General features: G+C 32.8%; 1 protein-coding gene across 4 annotated transcripts in view; it reads left to right on the forward strand.

Moving 5' to 3' along the window:
• The window catches only part of ASCC3 (activating signal cointegrator 1 complex subunit 3), a 330,464-nt gene that overhangs the window by 35,654 nt on the left and 272,751 nt on the right, over positions 1–22,059 (forward strand). For 3 of the 4 annotated variants that reach the window (XR_009054214.1, XR_009054215.1, XM_057737877.1), the window contains exon 4: positions 2,232–2,791. The exons of the other annotated variant lie outside the window; for it this stretch is intronic. Coding sequence is in view for 1 of the 3 variants with exons in the window: in XM_057737877.1 (XP_057593860.1) it covers positions 2,232–2,791 (560 nt within the window). In the remaining 2 variants the exon portion in view is untranslated. The remainder of the gene's footprint in view (positions 1–2,231; positions 2,792–22,059) is intronic. 4 annotated transcript variants of the gene reach the window in all.

Here is a 22,059-nt window from a genome sequence, read left to right on the forward strand (position 1 = left end):
TCCAAAACCTAGGTTCTCTAAACCTCATATATAGACTGAATAAGGAAAATGCACACAGATGCTATTCAATTAATTAATTTAAAAGCATTATTTAATTGTTAGAAGATTTTTGTCATGTATTCTCCTAGATACTAAAAGAATAATTATATGTCAGATGGTGTTTTGTAAATTCTTTATAACCGTGAAAGTAGACTTTGTACTTGAAGAATTAAATAGTGGACATACATTGTAAAATTGCTTCTCTTCACTTATATAAACTGTTAAGTCTTCTAGACATATTTGTAAACATCAAATAAAATAAAACAAAGAGTAACAATAAAAAGTTACTGAGGCAGTGTGGTATAATGTAAAAACACTAGTTTGGTGTCATTGAGTCCTAGGTTCAGTTTAATTCAACAGCTTTTTTAAATTAATTTATTTATTGGCTGTGTTGGTCTTCATTGCTGTACGCAGGCTAGTTGTGGCAGGCAAGGGCTACTCTTTGTTGTGGTGCACAGGCTCCTCATTTTGATGGTTTCTCTTGTTACAGAGCACAGGCTCTAGGCGTGCAGGCTTCAGTAATTGGTGACATGCAGGCTCAATACTTGTGGCTCGCAGGTTCTAGAACGCAGGCTCAGTAGTTGTGGCACAGGCTCAGTAGTTGTGGCACATGGGCTTAGTTGTTCCTCAGCATGTGGTATCTTCCCGGACCAGGGATGGAACCTGTGTCCATTGGCAGGCGGATTCTTAACCACTGTGCACCAGGGAAGTCCTAATTCAACAGTTTAAATCTGTTGAGGCACCTACTTTTGGCTAGGTAACAGTGAGGGAATACAACAATGTACACAGTGTTATACTCACTTTGAAAGAGGCAATTGAGCTGGATTCTGAAACATGGGTAGGATTTGAATAACGAGAGGCCTTGGGGAATATTAAATAAAAGCATGGAAATAGACATAGAATAGAACAGGACCTGAGTTTTGCACATTAAGAAATTCTTGTTCGCTGGAGCAGGAAATATATGATAGCCAGTAAAGCTGGAAAAAAAGAATGGGGTCAGCTCCTGGCATGACTTGAAAACAAAGTATAGGAGTTTGGGTTGAATTACCGAGCTACATCATAAGCTGCTCAAGATTTGTGATTAATGATGTAATTGGAACCATGGTTTCAGAAAGATGATGGTGTTAATTATATTATTACTAACTGTACCAATATTACTTTAGGTAAGTCCCATTGACTTTTAAAGCCTTCTCAAGATTGAAATTCTTTTTTTCTGCTCTAAGAATATTCTTTGAATTCTGTGACACAATACAGGTGGTTCTTTTATTTGAGAGAATCAAATATGAGGCATTAATGCCTTAAAGAAATTAGGGGTTGTTCCCTTTTACTTCCTCTTCCTTTGGTAAGAATTTACTTCTGGGTTCTTCTCAACAGCAGAATTTAAAAGAAAATTTGTAATATGTCTGAGTTTATTTTAAAAAAATATTTTTATGTTCATCTTTGATGGCATTAAATATTTTTAAAACTGTATTTTACTGAAGTATAGTTGATTTTGTATTAAATATTTTTGAATGAGAACTATGTAAATCTGTTTCTTGCCATTTCAGAAGTACAGTATGTGGAAAGAAAGTTATAGGTTTGTGAGGCTTCCTTCCAGCTCCAAAAGTCTGTAATTCAGATTTTTTTGCACCTGATTTATTTAACTAGCTCATCAAATCAGGTTTTATTTTTTTATTTTTTAAAGATTTTTTTGATGTGGTCCATTTTTGAAGTCTGTATTGAATTTGTTACAATATTACTTCTGTTTTATGTTTTGGTTTTTTGGCTGCAAGGCATGTGATATCCTAGCTCCCCAATTGGGGATCGAACCCAGACCCCCTGCATTGGAAGGCGAAGTCTTAACCACTAGACCGCCATGGAAGTCCCTCAAATTAGTTTTTAAAATTTGGTTTTAAATAAGTTTTAGCTAATACCTCAAATTGTTTTTAGAAAGAGAGAAGAGGTAGTTACAGGCAGTTTCTGCACTTAGGTATAAAACTGATAATGGGTTCTTTACCTAATACAGTTCTTTGGGAATTCGAGAATGGACTTTAAGGGATTGTTCTGTTTCTGAATTGGTTAACTTTTTATCAAAATATCAACCTGTTTTCACTGTTGGATTTACTCAAAGGAATATTTGTAGTAGTTTCTATGAAAATGGAAACTTGAACCATGATCCCTTTGAGTTAATACTGTTTCTTTTGTCTGAATAGTTGGAACGGATAATGGGAAAGAAGCAGTTGAAAGTGCGGCTGCGTTTCTCTTCAAGACATTTCATTTGAAGGACTCTGTTGGTCACAAGGAGACAAAGGCTATCAAACAGATGTTTGGTCCCTTTCCATCATCATCTGCCACTGCAGCTTGTAATGCTACTAATCGAATTACTTCTCGTTTTTGTAAAGACAGTCTTACTTCTCTTGTCCAGATGACAACAGATGAATATGGTGATAGAGTTTTATTTGGTAAAAATTTAGCATTTTCATTTGACATGCATGATTTGGACCACTTTGACGAACTGCCAATAAATGGTGAATCCCAGAAAACTATAAGCTTGGATTACAAGAAGTTTCTGACTGACCATTTTCAGGAGCATTCCACCCCAGACCTCAAGCCTGCAGAAAAAACAAACGACTCCTTTTTGTGGTGTGAAGTCGAGAAGTACTTAAATGCAACTTTAAATGAAATGGCTGGAGCAACGAGAATAGAAGATCTTTGCTGTACTTTATATGATATGCTTGCGTCTGTTAAAAGTGGTGATGAACTTCAAGATGAGGTATAGTTGAAGTTATTGCAGTTTTATTTTAATATGAATTGTCTTAGTGAAATAGCCTTTTGAAATATTGGTGGCTAGCAAAGAAAGTATTTCTTTAATATTGTGCTACAGTGGTCAAATATGTAGCCAAATGGTTTTACGTAGTAGGCACGCATATCTTTCCACTGTGTAGTTGTAGGAGGACTGAGAGTGTAATGAATAGTGGAAGAGTTTAGGGCAGTGGTTAGGGTGTCCACATGTCCTGGTTACTGGGACCCTTCTGGTTACACCTGTTGTTACATTGTAAAAATTAGTAGTCTCTTCTTCTAAAAGTATATAGGTTTGAATGGTAAGTTACATGGTTAATCTAGTAATAACTGTTTACATTTGTACAGCATTTTGTATTTCTAAGAGTTCTTTGATGAAAATATAATAAACTTCAAAACATTAGAAATTTTATCTATATATTGAATGACTTACTGATTTAGAAAAGTATTTTTGACTAGTTTCTATGATTGAAAGAATAAGCTTTGAAAAACAGACTGATCTAGAAGTTATTGGACCATTTTATACTACTTGTTCAGTAAAGAATTGTGTCTTTAGAAGTTTTTTATATCACACAAAGGAAAAATTACTTTAATTCCTTTCTATGCCACCATTTGGTTATGTTATTCAGAATGATGAATTACTCTTACCATCACATGAAAAGTTTAGTTTTGGTCTCAGTGCTGGCATTATATTCAGTATCTGATATAAATTTAATATAATGTCAGCCCAGTTTTAATACTGGATGAGTAACATGTTTGATGAAGGATTAAGAGAGGTGGTATATTGTTGAGAAAAGGACAGAGACTGAAATCAGAAGTCCTTCCTTTCCCACTTACTGGTACTGAGACTTTAAGTAATTGAATCTCCTGGAGGCTATTTTCTTCTTGGGCTCTCTCAGGATAAAAAGAATGTGTAGATTATAGAATTGGTATAAGCCTTAAATGAGATATCATATGTGAAATGATAAATAGCATTTAATAAATATTCATTACATGGTTGCTGCGATTACTTTTGTTATTATTATTGAAATTTAAGAATTTTAAAATCCCATGGAGTATCAGGAACGTAGAAAAAAATCTAGGTTTTTTTTGTTTTTCAGAGGAGAATTAATTTAGGGAATTAGCTATTTCTACATATCAAAGTTTTATTAGAGTGTATACCTGATAGATTAGTAAATAAATTTTTATCTATGCCTTGTTATATATAGATGTTTCAAGTAATTAATACAATAATGCTTAGCAACTAGGCCTTAATTCAGGGAATTATTATTTTTACTGCTATTTTTTTTTCCTGTTTTTGCTTCTTTAAGTCTCACTATTCTAAAGAAGATCTTCTGAATCGGAGTGAGTTCTGATTTTAAAAGTCTTTGGTAAAATAGAAAAGGTGTTAATAGAAAAGTATTTGAGAATATTGGAGGTGGAGTATACATATCTCTTGGTATTATTTCAATATTAAATGCTATTTGCAGTTATGAATACTTATGTAAATATTGATGGAGTTATTATGTAATGAGTTCTTAGAAAAAGTGAATTTTGAGTTATGTTGGTTGTACAGCTGGGGTTCATTCTTTATAGCATTTCTGATTTTTGATTTGCTATTAGTATTCTGTCTTGGCTCTACGCAGATGATGTTACTTGACCCATGCGAGTTCAGTTCTGAACCCAGCCCCGTTCCAGATATGTGCCTGATCCTAAAAATTAGGATGCATTTGGTTAGAAGGTCTTCTGAGGAAAGACAGTTTTTTTATTACTTATTTTCATTGTAGATGATTCCAGCATCCTTTGAAATTTTGATGTAATTAGCATGGTTTAATACAGTGGTTCCCAAACTGTTCTCAAAACTCCTTTACACTCTTAAAAATTACAGAGGATCTCATAGTTTTCTTTATGTTGTCTATCAATATGTTCTGTTGACATTTATTGTATTAAAAATTAAAATTTTAATATATTATTAAATATTATATTTATTAAAATAATACTAAATACTACATATTTAAAATAATAGTAAATATATTACATTAATATAAGTAAGTAAATCTACATTATACTAGTAACACTAAATCTGTTACATTAATATAAGTAACATTTTTATGAAAAGTAACTTTCCTAAAATAAAAAATGTAGTATGAAGAATAGTATTGTATGACATTTTTTCAAATCATTTCAATGTCTAGCTTAATATAAGACAGCTAGATTCCCATATGTGCTTCTGCATGCAGTCTGTTCTGATATCACACATTACGTAGCCTCTGGAAAAGTCCGCTCACTTTATAATCATGGGAGCATGAGGATGAAGGAGGCAAAGAGTATTTTCGTGTTATTATGAAAATAATTTTGGCTTCATGGACTTCCTGAAAGGATCTTGGGGATTCTAGACCAGACTTTGAGAATCACTGATTTAATGTATGTACTACAGTTTGGCAAGGAGGCTATAGTGATGTTTTTGGTACCCAGAGTATGAAATTTAAAATATCGTGCTGAATGATTAACATTAATGCTTTATGAAAAGGTTTTATATCTGTTAGTTATTGTACATTCTTTTTGGTAGTCTTAGCACTGCTGAAATGTAAGGACACCAACATTAACCAGGTTGACATTAAAATAGTGTCTCTTCACCTGTGGGGACCAAATAATCAGAAGTACCCTTCCCCTGCCCCAAGTCTGAATACAGAGCTGCCACTGGATCAAATTATACTTAGAGAATATTTAGAATCATAGAATTTCCCCACCCAATGTATTATTTATGTGTCTAGCATTCTATCCAAGTGGTGCCCCATATGTTGATAATAAGGACTACTTATTCTCTTTCTTGAGCAGCACTCTTGTAACTTATTTGTTTTGCTGAACTGATGACTGCTCCTGTTAGGTCTGCCATTTAGTCCTATATCTGTACAGGGACAGTAAAGTTGTAGATGTCTACTCTTTTACATGACTGTGTTTTAGACATGTGATGGCAGTTAAATTTTCCTTTTCTTCTGTCGTTTTTTATTTTAAGTATAAAACTCCTTCAGCTTTCCTCTGTGTTAACATTAATCCATTATCAACACAATTTGGATACAGTTGTTCAGTGCTCCAAAGATCTAACAGTACTGAAATATAGAATGCTTTCATCATCTCGTCTTCAAAGATATCTAACTTTTAGTTACTTTTCCAGTCTAAGAACAACAAACCTAATAATCTCATAGGAAAAAGAATTAAGACTCTTTTGTCATGATTTTACTTGTGAATTCTTTTCTTTTTTCTGTTACATTTCCATGTGTTGTTAATAAGTTAAATACACAACACATCATTTTTATCATTTCTTTTTTAAATTGGGGAATTTTGCCTTCATCTAGCACTTCTGTTTTCCTTCATTATTTCCCAGAGATAGCAATGACCGACCTCAAATCTGTAAGCAGTTCTTAAACCTTGGGATATGAGTCATCAAGGTCTGAACACCTGAGCTTAATTTGAAGAAGCTAGGTTAAGGTGGAGTTCAGTATTTCTCCATGGCTAGCATTCAATATTTATGGTATTTGTTCTGCTCTTTCCTGTCTTAAGCTAATATTCTTTGTAGGAGAAGATGCACACAAAGCAAGAATGCACTTGCTTCTACCATCTTCCCCAGGGAAGAACATATGTCCTGGTTTTATTTCCTGGCTTCAAACTTGGCAAAAGGACTCTTTGTTATTTCTCCCGATTTTATGTGCCTGGGTAATTTTAGATATTTAACCTTATAGAGACACTATAATAGGTTTTAAAAAACGTATATGTAATTATGTTAGTTTTTATTGTGATTTTGCTACCATACTGTCTCTTATGTCCCTCTAATTTTTTCAGCTTATTGCTACTGCATAGCCATAGTGTTTTATTAGAATTCATTTTTTTTTCTCTTTTTTTTCAGAATGTGGTAGAAATTCTAGTCTTTTATGCCCTTTCATTTTTTAATGCCAACTGTTCTTTACACAACTTTATTTTCCTAATTTACAGAAATGTATCATTGTAGATTTAGAACATACAGAATGTAGGAACAAAATTATCTGTATTCTTACTGCTATCTAGTGATGGCCACTGCAAATATTTTGGAGTATATATTTTAAAAATATGAATACTTAAAAAAATGGGTCCTATGGTAATATGTAATGCTTTTTGTTACTTAACACTTCTATACATATTTTTATGACAGTAAAACGTAGTACATTATCTATTGCATATATTTTTTTAATTGAAGTATAGTTGATTTACAGTGTGATATTAGTTTCAGATATATAACATGGTGATTTGGTTAATGTATAATAATTTTTAATGGCTGCAGATTATACGTTTATCATCATATCCTAGTTTATTAAATTAATACTCTGCTGTTGAAGAATTAAGTTAAATCTAGCCTTTCCCTATTATAAATAACATTGCAATAAAGACTCAGATGCTGAATATTTGCTCATATGTATTTTTCCCTTGAATATATTCCTAGTACTGAAAATTTTGCATCTAAAAGTACTGACAGAATTCCTTCCTGCAAGAATTTATCAGTGTACATGTCTATCTGTAGTGTATAAGAGTATTGCTGTACTTACATTCTTGCCAACACTGTTTATTAGGGAGAAAATATCTCACTGTTTTAATTACATTTTTTATTACTATTGGGGTTAAAGATTTTTTTCCACATGTATTTATAGGTCACTTACTGCTTTCTTATGAGAATAGCCAATTTTTCACTTGACGAAGTTGAGTTACTTTTTTTAATTTATAAGAGAATTTATAATGAGACTAAAAATTTTTTTGCAGATGTTTTGAATGTAGAAGTAGGCAAGTCTATTCATCTTTTCATTGAGGAATCTTTTTTTTTTTTTGGTGTTACACTTAGAAAGGCTATCCCCAAGACATGATTGAAGCTTCCATCTTTTTTAAACTTTTTTCTTTTTAGTCTCACTGGTTTTAGTCAGAATGTTATTTGGATCAGATGTATCTTTGTATTTAATTTGTAGGTACATATCTGAATATGTCCATATTGCATACTCTAAAGTGATATAGCCATTTTCTCCCAAGGTTCTTGTTACTTCCACATTGCATGTTGTTTTAGGTTATTCATTCCTACTTTTACGTTATAAGGGATGAAATTTTCATGAGGAATGGTCATGTTCTACTTTTAGCTGAATGTAAATTTAGGGAAGGTCAAGATAGTTGAAGTGTTTTACCTGCTATAGCAGGTCTCAAGTTTTATAGTCTGTATTGGGAAAGCACTAGCTATATTTTTTTATTTATCTTCGTTGAATGTTGCTTCTATTTCCTTTATGGCTTAAATTGTTAGAATGATGGGCTAAATATGACATGATAAAATAGATCAATGTAAGTTCATATTCTTGTAACGAGGAGCATTGTTAATTTTAGGTAGGGACATCTAGCTCAGCAGCATCATTTGGTGAAACTAAATTCAATGTGAGTCAGCCATGGAAACTGCAAATTCAGGTGTTTTAAGAGAATGGACTTTAGGTTAGACAATCCTAGCTCTCCCGCTGATAAACTGTTTGACCTTGGCCAAGTCACTTCTCCAAGGTGCAGTTTTCTTTATCGTTATGTGGAGAGAGTGATGGCTTACCATATAGGTTGCTGTGAAGAAATGATATAAAGCACTTGAAGCATTTAGAATAGTGCCTAGCAGATGGTATTCCATATGTATTATCTTTTGTAAGCAGTGTTATGTAGCTAGCTAACAATACAATTGTAATATTTAAAAAATACAATCTCATACATGCGTAATGACAGTTTGGTTCATTTTTGTGCTCTTCAGGCATACATATGATGGCTGTAAATTTGTTTTCACTAAGGCAATTAAAAATCAGTATATTTTCTTTTTAAGAATCAAGGAAGCTATCAACTTGCCATGTGCATGAAAATGTAAAGTAAGCTTTTAAATATACAGTGGTACCTATCTTTAACCTTACTTACCACACATCTAATTAATTATAGTATGTGAGGAATAAATAGTATTTACATTCCAAGTAGTTTTCATTAAGTCGTAAGTGACCTTGGATTTTAGCTTTAAGTTGTTGTGTTAGATTAAGTACCTGTAAATAATGAGCATTAGTTATTCTCAAAATATAATTTATCTAATTCTCTGCAATGCAGCAACAATTTGAATAGCACATTTTTCTTGAGAGAAAAATAAATGCTGTCCTAATTTTCACGGTCATTTTCTTTTGTTATTTAAGACTTTATTTTGGAATGTATGAATATTTAATCATTTTTTATGCCACAAACCAAACTAAGAATAATTTACAATGTTATAAATAACATACTCTGCAATTATTCTGATAACTGAATTCTACATGGACCGTTGATTCAAAACTTTTTTCAGAATTACTCAAACATTTTCTTTTATCATACTTCATTGTTCTTTGTTTTCAGTATGCACATCTTTTTCATTTCATGTGCAAATCTAAAATTGCTTATTATCTCAAAGGAAAACATTCCCTAAATTGAGTATAGTTTTTCTTTGGATCCCATGTTTACTATAGTGTATAATGTATGCTGTTTATTCCATACAGTAGAGGTGTAGATACAACTCTTAAGTTTTAAAATGCCTCTCTTTGTAATTAAGAAAGGAAATACATGAATTTGCCTTAGTTTAATTTGTGAGAATCAGAATGCCTCCTCTTTTTCTTGGGGCTTTATTAGATAGTCACTGGTGCATCACATGGTTTTCCAATCCTCCTACTCTGCCTAGAATCCCAGCCTGAGTAGAGAATTTGTAAATTACCATTTTAATACTAATCCCTAATGTTATTCTGACTTCATAAAATAAACTTCTGGAGCTTTCTTTCTTTTTCTGTTTTTTAAAAGGTTTCTATAAGAAAACGATTATTTCTTTCATAAAAGTTTGAAACAAGTATGCTTCTAAAACTGTCTTGCTGGGTGTCTTTTTGTAGGGCAGACATTAATTAGTAATTCAGATTTTCTAGTAATTGTTGGTTTATTCAGATATTCTATTTCTTCTTAAATCAAGTTTGATAATTATATTTTTCTATGAAATTAGCCATTTCATTAGCCAAGTATTCAAGCTTATTCACGTCATATTAAAAAAAATTTTTTTACACTAGCTTTTGGTTATGTTGCCTCTGAATTTGTCTGTTCTCTACTTTCTAATTTCTGATAGAGTGTTTGTTTTCAGAGAACCAGCTTTTAATTTTGTTGCTCTTCTTTTTATTTTTTTTCCTACATATGTTTTAGCGTTAGTTTTAAGTAATAAGACATCTGGCAGTTTCCCAATCTTTAGATACGAAAGGGTTGGGACAAGCTTGGTGTCCTTCTAGTTACATCCAGTTACAACAGATGCATTGTTTCACAGTGGAAATGGGTTTCTTCTTTAAAATTTTAATCTATTTTTAACTACTTGTTTTCTTATGCTATCAGTAATAATAATGATAACGTTTGGAATACTCTAAAAATATAAAGTGACATCAAGGGCATTTATTGTATCTGAAAAATACAGTAGATCCCAGTGAGAATGTTAAAAGAGATGTATATTTTATACCCCAATAACTAATGCTGATAGAAAATGACATCATATTGATCATTAATTCCCTCTTTTCATTTTCTTCACAAAGATTTGTTAAGCATCTTTTTTATATGTCAGGCGCTTTAACTAGGTAGTTTTTGTTTAAACCACAAATGTATGAGCCTTTAACTTTACAAATATTTATCAGCAGTAGGAGAATAATCACCTTGATTGATAAAAATTTAAAATTCTTTTTTCTTTGAATCATTTATCCTTTTTTGTTAATAAACTTTTTGGATCGTAGCTTTAAGTTTACAGAAAAATTGAGCAAAAAGAATGTTCCAGTATAACCTCTTTTGTTTCATAAATTCTTTTAATGGAATCAACTGCTTTGTTGTCTGTTAGAGCTTTGTAATAGTACTTATCGCATTGTTCCATATTACCTTCTTCTGGAGTGAACGTAAGTTCCATTGTTGATTTTGTTGACTGTCATTTTTAGTTTAAGATTTCTTCATATGTTTTAGAATTTTAATTCTTATGCTGATGTTGATTTGTAGCTTCTTCCCTCTACATTCCCCCTTCTCCCCATCTTAGATTGCTGTAGTAGCTGTGGCCCCAAGACTCATTTTGGTAGTAGTGCTTTTCATCCCATTCTTCTCATAAACAGGGGAGCCCCATGCCCATGCTCTGGCCTCAGCTAAGCCTTGTTCTACCTTGCATGTTGTTTACAAGGAGCATTTTTTTTTTTTTTTTTTACATTTTGGCTGTGCCTCAGCACGTGGGATCTTTGTTTCCACACTGGGGATTGAACCCGTGTCCTCAGCAGTGAAAGAGCAAGTCTTAACCATTGCACTGCCAGGAAGTCCCCACACGGTACATTTTTAATCTAGGTTATCCCACGTGAGCCAGACCCCTGGCCTTGCTGTCCAGAACTGGAGCTCATCTTGTCACTTTAGCCCTACTGGTGTTTTACTTTTTTGCTCAATTTCTGGTCCAGGGAGATATTTTTCTTCTTTTTAAGTTTGAAGTGTCTTTTAGGTTTTTCTCTTTTTCTGTCTTAGCAGAGGAGTTGCATTCAAGTGTGAATTTTGTGCCATAACTTCTTTTTCATCTTAATCGCTAATACTTGTTTTCAGAAGGCAGCCTCTTTCACATGTTAAGCATAAAAGGGAAGGGAGTTTTTTCAAGATAATTTTAAGAAGAAATTTAAAAGTAAAATATATTTTACTTTTTTTTTTAAGAGAAATGACTGTGATTATCCTTATAGGATCATCATATTTTTTATTGTGACAAACTGCTTAAGGGTTTTGTTATTTAGAAACACTCTTAAACGTGAAAAGAGTAGGATAACTAAATTCCCTATATAAAAAATCGATTGTACTATCAGAATCAGTGACCAATAAACACCTATTCAGCTATTCTCTCTACTTAGGGTCAAAATTGAAATCTTAAGTTTGCTCAAGGCAATGGAAAATTAATCATGATGGTTATGTTGTTTTAATAAGAATAACTTAACTATAGCCTTTACAAGTATTTTGATAATTTCAACAAAAAAACCCCAAACCAGGAACTCATTGTTACTTATTTATATTTTGCTTTATTTTGTGACTTTTAACCCTGTCTGTTGTTTCATATGAGTGCCTGGTTCTCATAACTTCATTGCTTATGCATTTTATATATTAACTAATACCCAGAAAAAGCGACGTGTGGTACAATATTCCTGGGGATTCAGTTTCTGTGTAGAGAGTTTAGTGTCTTGCAAATCCCCCAAATAGGCAGGTCTCCTAATAAATGCTGTGATTTTTATTGTCTGTGCTAATAAGCAAAGACGCTAAACATTATTCCTCACATATTATCAGTCTATCATGAAACATAATAAATAATTCTCATACCAATATTAAATGTGTATTTGAAGAGATACAGGTATTGCTTTCTGTGAAAAATGTTAATTTTCCTTTGATATACAATTAAATAAGCTTACTTGGAGAGTAATATTTCACTCACTTGCTCCATTTTGTAAATCTGGTCTTTTAGGTGCTCAAGCAAATTTTTAATTTCTGTTTGAAAGCTGCTGTTCCTTTCTCTAACTAGCTTAGTTCAAAATGCCATTCATGGCTCTTCTACTTGGAAGGAATATAATGGACATTCTGTACTTACTGCATCTCTATACCTTTTAAGTAGTTCCAGTTGGATATTAGGATAAGGGATTTGCTTATTAACTCAAATGATTAAACTGTGAAAACATTTATTTTATTGCTATTATGAACTGATAATTATTAAAATTACTGAAATAGTTTTTCAGTGATCAGATTTTTAGAAAATGGTATATGTTAGCTTGATGCCTATGTGGTTACATTGTGCTTGATAAAAAAAGGGTTTTCATTTGAAAAATAAGGTTTGGTAGAGGAAATAAAGTTTAAATTATTCATTGGTCTTTGTGCTGTTAGTTATCAGCTGATGATAACTACATTCCAAATATAGCAATTTGTGAAAACCTATTTCATTTATTAAGTTAGTGATGCTTTGTGTCCTTAGTGCAAAAAAAAGTTTAAAAAAATTGGTAAATCAAAATCTGGTTTGTATTATTTAAAAATAAAATAAAACCTCTTCTAATTAAGAAATATATGTTTATTATTGTAGAGAATTTGGAAAAGAAAGAAATGGAAAGTGTGAATTTAGTGATATTCTTTTAGCATTCCTCTGTATAGGACTTGCTTGCATATTTTTATGGATGTGATAATTTGTGTAAAAAGCAGAATTTAATGAAATAAAAAATAAAGATAATTGTCAAAAACTAACAAGATATCCTTCAGTAGGGAAATGGATAAACAAACTGTGATATATCCATATGATGGAATATTATTCAGTGATAAAAGAAAATGAGCCAGGAAGTCATGAAAAAACTTAGAAGAACCTTAAATGATTATTGCTAGGTGAAAAGTCAATCTGAAAAGGGTACACACTGTATGATTCCAACTATGTCACATTCTGGAAAAGTCAAAACTCTGGAAATAGTCAAACAATAAGTGGTTACCAGGGGTTGGGGAGAAGGGAGAAAGGAATGAATTGGTGGAGCACAGGAGAAATTTAGGGCAGTGAATCTCTTCTGTATGATATTGTAATGATGGATACTTGTCATTGTAGTCATCATACACTTGCCAAAACTTGTAGAATATACAACACAAAGAGTAAATAAGCTCTAAAATAAAAGTATGAGCTTTTTAAAAAAATCTAATTTGGTCGTCAGTGTGATACAACTAGACAGATTTTGCTGTCTAAACATATTCTGTGTAGATCTCAGCAGAGTGTTTTACAGTAGAATCAAAATATCTTCTAGACCAGTGTTGTCTTTTTGTGATGATTGAAATATTCTGCTTGCTCTTCAGTACAGTAGTCACTAGCCACGTGTGGCTGCCGATCTCTTGAAATGTGGTTAAGTGTGACTGAGGAATTGTATTTCAGATTTTGTTTAATCGTAATTACTTGGCATATAAATCTTTTGTGATCAGTGGCTACAATATTAGACAGTGAAGAATCTAAATTAGACGAGCTAGAGAAGTTTCAGTGGTGATTAATATAGTTAAATGGAGTTAATAGTTGATTGAAAAACCTTACTGTAAATATTGGTTCATTGCCAATTTGGAGTCAGGTCTCCATTCTTAATCCTGTAGTGTTTCTACTTTTATCCTGTCCTCAGTACTTTAATGAATAATTTGTATAAAGGCACAGTTATCAAACTTGTGTTCCTGACTGATTCAACACTGATAGTGTTTACTGATATAATAGATGCCAGAATCCAGATTTAAAAAGCTCTGTAAAAACTTTTTGAAAAAAAGGAAGAAAATGAAATTTATAAGGGATCTGTTTGAAGTTTTGGGCTTAAAAATTATTACATAAAGTACAGGATATGGGAACCTGCCTACTAGGAATTTATGTGGAAAAACATTAAAACCAAATGTTTTTACTTGGCTACACATTCAGTTTGAACCAATAGTGTGATGTTATTACCAACTGAAGCTATATTTAGAAGAGTTTAACATCTAGTTCAAAGTTGTTTTAATCTCTGTTATCTGCCCTGATCAAATTATATTTGAAATATTATGTTCAGTTTTGGATGCCATTAAAATTAAAAGGCTCAGTAAAAGATTTCTAAATGAACCTGTATAAAGAATCATCAGGAAACCAAGTTACATGACTAATAGTAAGGAATTCATGTATGTTCACCTGGGAAGGAAGGAACGTTTGAGTGAAATTTGCCTATACTTTACTTGGCCTTGTCTTTAAAGTTTTGAAAGGGCTGTCTGGCAGAAGTGTTATTAAGATCGTTCTCTGTAACCCCAGAGTGCACAGCCAGAGTGACAGGTGAAAGCTACAGTGAGACCGATTGGGCTGAATGTATGGAAGGATTTTTTGACAATAAGCATCTCTTAGCAGTGGCATGAGTCTCCTTATGAGATACTTTACTGCTGGTGGAAGTATGCTAGGTGTTCATTAGCCAGGAAAAAAAAAAAAGTCATTAACAGCAGTATTTATAGAGCATCTGTTGTCAGACACCATGCTACTTTCTTTTAACAGACAGGAAAGTTGAGGCGCAGAGAACTTAAGAAAGTTGCCCATAGTCATGTAAGTAGGAATTGACAAAATTGATAAACTTGATTCTGCATCCAAACCCACGTTCTCAGCTGTCCTGTTTTTCTGCCTCCCTTGGCAGTAATTATCGCTTTTATGAGAACTTTGTTTACATGTCCTCTAAGGTCCCTTCCAAACTGAGCTTAGATGAGATGCCCCCATTGTAGTTTCTTGGGTGTATGTGAGAGCTGACTGGGAGGGAGATTCATCTGGTTCTACTATATAACAGGTTGAAGTGGAGACATACTGGTGGTTAGCAGGAAGGTTGAGGAAGCTGTGATCTAACCAGTGATTAAAGTTTTAGTTGAAGCAGTGGTTTCAAACCTATTGCTGCTTTTTACAGAACACTAGGATACCATTGAACTAAGAATAATTTTAGCAGCAGAAATTGGAGTTAGAATATATGCATACACATATTTACAATCATGAGCACTTTCTTGAAAAAAAAAGCTGAAGTAAATATGCATGTCAGATGTTTTTGTTAATATTTGTTATATGTTCATTTATTTCCTAACAAGTGATAGTTGATTATTACATACTTTTGAAGTATTTTCTTTGAATTATTATTCTATCATGATTGCTTTTAAATGATAAGTGCATCAGTATTATGTATATTTAGCAAAGGTTCACTGAATATTTCTTCAGATGGAGCCTGAAAATATATGCTTTAGATGTAAAGCACGTAATTATTTGCCTGGGACATAAGTAGTGTACAAGGTTAGATTTTGTTATTTTCACCATGATACAAATTATTTTGTGTACTTTTCTTACTCCCTTATTTGATTATGGTTCATTTATTTTGGTAATACTAAATGCCTAAAGTTAATTGCTTATTTATATTCAAAGCACTGTGTCAAATACATTTACATACATTATTTAGTTCACATGACAGCCTGTGAAGGGTATGTATGTACTCTTATTCCCACTTTACAAATGAGAAAATGGAGGCTCAGAGCAGGTGTCTAACCTCCTAAAGCTAGTGGGCAGCAGGCTTATGACTTGAGCCCTGATGGACTTTCTCCTAACCTAAACTACTGTGTGTTCCTAGTATTCATAAATCTCGTGAATTATTAAATTAAGTTGACTGATGGGGGTAATATAAAGTAAAAACTGGGTTGCTGACTTAGAATGCAGTTACACAGAAGTTTTGAAGAAAGAGCAGTAGTGGTATCAGTGGATTGTACCCAATCTATATTTCCTTACATTCTGTAAAGTGCTGACAATTTTCAGAAATGCCATTCATATAATAACATTTTCAGAAAAAATATTATATTAAATATAGATATTGGTTATAAGATATATCCAAAGAAGAAAACTATTACATTGTGAAAAACTTTCATATCAGAATGATAAGTTTAAAACATTGGTCTCCAAACTTGTTTGATGATACTTTCTAACCACATTTGATAATGCATGCCTGATATAAATGTAGTTATTTAATTATAAATTGTATATGATATGTAGTATAATTTTAAATTACACTATACCTTATGCTCATTATAAAACATACACAGAAATGGAGAATTAAAAAGGATGCTGCTTTAAAAAGAGTATTTGTTAATGATATTAAAATTCTTTCTCGTCAGAGCAATGTAATTGAATATACATCAGTATTTTTGACTCTTAGTTTAGCACTTTGTGATGTTTTGAGGTTCTGGTCCTGTATTCAGTTCAATTCAGAACTTCATCTTGAGAACAATGGAGAGCGATTGGAAGTTTGCTGGCAAGGGATGGTGGGGAGGTAGCATACATTGATGAGACCTACATTTCCTAAAACCTGCTGTCGTTGCTATGTGGAGAGTGGGTTGGAGCATGTTTTGGATAGATGTGCAGAGACCATTTAGCAAGCCCTTTGAGCAGTACAGGCAATAACTGTTTGGGAGCTTAAAACAGACAAGGAGAAAGGCTTGACATCTGTTTAGTAGTTGAGATCGAGAGAGCCCAAGAGTGGATTGGATGACAGGGGTAGTAGGGTTGGGTGCATTGGGGTGAACAGGTGGTAAGCATGCATTTTAGGTTTTTGACTTGACTTGCGTAGTTAGAAGCATGGCAATGGCATTCATGGAAATAAAGAACACTTATAAAAGAGTGAAGTGGGTGGAAAACCAAGAGATAGTTTTGAGCATATGTGTAATTGTGAGAGGCCTTAAGACCTCCAAGTGAAGATGATAACTAGGCAATTAGATAAATGAAGCTCAGAGTAGAGATCTGGGAAGGATGTGTGAGCTTATGAGTTTTCAGTATGTGCTTGCTAATAGGAGCTGAGGGCTTACATGTGAACAGCTAAGGAGAGAACATGGAGTGCAAGTAAGAGAAAGCCTGGAATTAAACCTTAGGGAACTCCAACATGTGATAGTCAAAGTGAGCCTGAAAAGGAGCTAGGAGTGTACTAGCCAGAGTGGTAGGATACATATCAAAAGAATGGTGTCTAGAGAACAGACTTATGGTTGCCAAGGGGGAGGAGGAGAAGGACTGGAAGTTTGGGGTTGGTAGATGCATTACATTTAGAATGGAAAAACAACAAGGTCCTACTGTATGGCACAGGGAACTATACTCCACATCCTGCGATAAACCATAATGGAAAAGAATATTAAAAAAAGAATGTATATATGTGTATAACTGAGTCACTTTGCTGTACAGCAGAGATTGGCACAATACCATAAATCAACTATACTTCAATAAAACAATAAAATAAAATTACTTAAAAAGAATGGTGTGTCAAGGATATCAAAGGAAACGTATGTTTCAAGAAGGGTAAGAGGTATTTAACAATGTGGAGTGATGAGAATGGATAATAGATAATAAGTTTATGTAGATATATCTTATTTTTAATTTCTTTTTCATATTCTATTCTTTAGTTTTTTATTGTAACCTTCTTAAAAAGTATAGATTAGAATTGAACTCAGCCCTCTAAATATGGTTCAATCAGTGTAGTATTTTGAGATACTAAATGGGGTTTTTGAGATACAGTGCTGCTAATACTTCATTAAATTTTTCCCTAGCCTTTATTGCATTATTTACATATATTGAGCCTGTAAATAACCAACCCCTACCCTTTCAGGAATTTTCATAGGAATTTATTTGTGGGATAAGGTTTCCCCATCTTGTGCAAGTACACATGAGTTTTTTAAACCTAATTGTGGGGTTTTATATTTACCTCTATTACTTCTCCTTAGATCTGGCCAGATTATATCAGACTATTTAGAAAATTTTAAAATTTTGATTCTGTCGTGAACTATATTAACACTTTTAACAACTTTGATTTAATATGTCTTCTAGTATATATATATATTCTTATATGTCTTCTATTATATTTGTATGTGTATAATTGGTAAAATTTTGAACAAGACAGAGCCATGACCAGTCTTTAAAGAACAACTTTAGTGGGTGATCTCCATATTGAGAATAATCCCATAATCCACTGAACTATTGTTGTCTGAAAGGGTACCTCATTCACATCAAGATATTATGCCTACTGCTCATCATTAGCTGTTTTTCGGAATGCCCACTGACTATTTGATAGGGAGAATGGTTGGCCTCTCTTTTGAAAGAGGTCTGTTTGGAACTTCAGGTAGACTCATTTTTCACTTTTGATGAATTATTTAATACTGACTAGATGGAAACAGAATGGAACTGACAAACCTTTTATAAATATGAATTTTTTTTCTTGAAAGCCTGTTTTAGTGATTAAATACTATGTTCAACATTTTTTGACTAACCTGAGAAATAGGGTTCAAACAGGACATTAACGTGACCAGAATTGCCTTTTACTTGGAAATAATGTTTTGCGTCTAAATCTTTGAGTAAACCCATAATGCAAGCACGTGTGTCATGTTTATTCTGTGATTTCACAAACCCTCAGCATATCTCTGCATAGCCCAGCTCTTGAACAGATTTATAGTTCTTATTTAGGCCCATTATAACTTTTTTTCTTACCAGTTTTCCTAAAATTTATAGTATAATTTTCCATGGTATATTATTTAAAGGTTTTCATTACTTTATATTTTGCTTTTATGATGAGGTAATGTCTGTGATTCATTTGATACTGTGTTGGGGATGTAGCATCCACTATAGCATTGTTCCTATTGGAATAAAAATGATGCAACACAGAATACAGTGGAAAGTGGGGATTACCTTTCCTGAGAGATTCACAAACTACATTCATCTGTTAAACAAGGAAGTAATGCTGCTTTAAAGTTAGCCTATACAGGCACTTCCCTGGTGGTCCAGTGGTTAAGACTCCATGCTTTTATGGCAAAGGGCCCAGGTTTGATCCCTGGTCAGGAACTGAGATCCCACATGCTTCACGGTGTGGCCAAAAAAAAAATTAAAAAACAACATTTTTTAAAGTCTGTACATGTTCTGAAATTTTTTCTTTTTCTTTGGCTTCTCAGGAACGTAGTCTGTTGGTTAATTTTTTTACTGTTTCCATTAGTTATTTTACTTTAATGAAGAACTACGTTAATTTTATAATTTAATTTAATGAAAAAGGAATTATAACAATGAGAACCCCTGATCACCTTTGTCTGTTGAGAAGTTCCTTACTAGATAATAATGGCTTTAGCAAAATCTACCAGGAAAAGGATATTACCTGTCTACTCCTATTATTTCCTTTAAATCTCATATCCTTAATTTATAGCCAGAGTAGTAAAACTTGCCTTTTTATTGTTTGAGAGCTGCATTTTTTTTTTAAATTTCTGTAGTTGATGCCTGATTCTGTATGCTCGTAGCTAACTTTTCCCTCCTTTTTCTTCAATTTGATAGCTTCTGGAACTTGTGTCAGTGTATAGAGCAGTGATCCAGACAGCTGTACCTTTACAGTCACTCTCAGTGCCAAATTAGTTTGTAGTGCAAACCTTGAATAAGAACTGCACCTGCTCTCAATGTAGATGAAATGGCAAATGTTAGGGAAAGCGTAATTTGGGATTGCTTTAAATCTTATGGCAGCTGATCTCAGAATTCTGCTGGGGATTCTTCATTTTGGGTTATGGAAGTCCTGTTATTTAGAGCAAAACAGCCTTCTTATCTCTGTTGCTATGTCTTAGGTGTGTTATTTTTAAGAAATAATGTGCTTTTAATGCTGTGATTCTATACCTAGAGATGTTTTATCTAGAAGTTCTCTTCCAAATACACTGGTGGTTTCCTAAAATTATGTTGGACTAAAAATTTCTGAATCTCTAATTTATCATATGTCAACACTATATTCCAAATTAAATAACCTCAAGTAGCTGAGAATACATGTAAGGGTAACTGCCACAATAAATCACATTTTAAAATTTTTTTATTGAGATATAATTGACATATAATAAACTGCATATATTTAAAGTGTACAATTTGATTTTTTTTCTTATTAGTCATCTATTTTGTATGTACAGATGTAGAGAACAAACGTATGGACACCAAGGGGGCAAGCACAGGGGGTTGGGATGGGATGAATGGGGAGATTGGGATTGCCCTATATAAATTCCATTCTTGTGGAGAAAATGGTCTCAATTTAAGAATTAACACATTCTTTGAAAGTTTATAGGATATAAAAGACATTTCATGCTGTATGTAGAGAGCATTTCCTACTACAATTTGTTTGGAGTATGGGGGAACAGAGTAACTTTGTAGGTATATATTACATTTATCTTTTTTGAATTTACTTGTTCTTTAATATCACCCTTACCTTAAGCATGGGGCTTGTTTCTAACAGCAATTCAAAATGTTCACTTAAATTGCTTATCAGGAAAATTGTATTTAATCTTTATCTTTCAACCCCAAGCAGTTTATTGGTTACTTTTAATATCTTAAGTCATTTTGGTCCATAATTTAAAAAAATAGCTTCATTGATATATATAGTTCATGTACCATACAATTCACCCACTTAAAGTGTTATAAATCAGTGTTTTTTAGTATATTCATAGATATGTGCAACTATTACCGTGGTCAGTTTTAGAGCATTTACAGAACCTCAAAAAGAAATCCTAAGCCTTTAGCTGTTATTCCCCTACTGCACCCCTCCCCCTTGCCCCAACCCTCAAGCCTAAACAACCACTAGCCTACTTTCTGTCTCTAGAGATTTCTCTATTTAGGGCATTTCATATAAGTGAAATCATAATATGTGGCCTTTTGTGACTAGCTTCTTTCATTTAGCAAAATGTTTTGAAGGTTCATCTGTGTTGTACACTACTTCATTCCTTTTTATGGCTTAGTAATATTCTGTTGTGTGGATATACCACATTTTGTTTATCCATGCATGAGTTGATGGACATGTGAGTTGTTTCTACCTTTTGGCTATGTGAATAGCCCTATTTGTGTGCAAGTTTTTTGTTTGGACACATATTTTAAATTCTTTTGGGTATATACCTAGGAATGGAATTGCAGAGTCATATTGTAATTCTATGTTTAACTTATTGAGGAACCAGAAAACTGGTTTTCACAATGGCTACACAACTTTGTATTCCTACAGTGTATAAGAATTCCACTTTTCTCCATATCTTTGCCAATGCTTACTATTTTCCATTTTAAAAAAGTCTTTCCGGTGGTTCTTCTTTGCATTTCTTTGGTGGCTAATGGAGTTAAGCATCTTTTCACGTGATTATTGGCCATTTATATATTTTCCTTGGATAAATTCAGATCCTTTGCTCATTTTTTCATTGGTTGTCTTTCTATTATTGGTAAGAATTCTTTACATATTCTGGATGTAAGTCCTTTAGCAGATATATGATTTGCAAATATTTTCTCCCATTCTGTGTGTTGTTTTATTCACTTTCTTGATGGTGTCCTTTGAAGCAGATGTTTCTTATTTTGATGATGTCCAAGTTATCTGTGTTTTCTTTTGTTGCTTATGCTGTTGGTGTCATATTTAAGAATCCCTTACCAAATCTGAGCCCATTAAATTTACTTCTGTAAAGAGTTTTATAAGTTTACATGTTAAATGTAGATCACTGATTCATTTCAGTTTAATTTTTGTATATGGTATAAGGGTCCAACTTCAATTTATTTCATGTGGCTAGCCATTTGTCCCATCATTTATTGAAAAGACTTATCTTTACTACATGGTCTTGGCGTGCTTTTTGAAAACTTTACTTATTTATTAGTTCTAATAGTATTTTAGTACATGCTTTAGTATTTTCCACGTAGAAGATCATAGT

Source organism: Hippopotamus amphibius, chromosome 6, assembly GCF_030028045.1.
Source record: "Hippopotamus amphibius kiboko isolate mHipAmp2 chromosome 6, mHipAmp2.hap2, whole genome shotgun sequence".
In the NCBI taxonomy this organism is placed as follows: Eukaryota; Metazoa; Chordata; class Mammalia; order Artiodactyla; family Hippopotamidae; genus Hippopotamus; species Hippopotamus amphibius.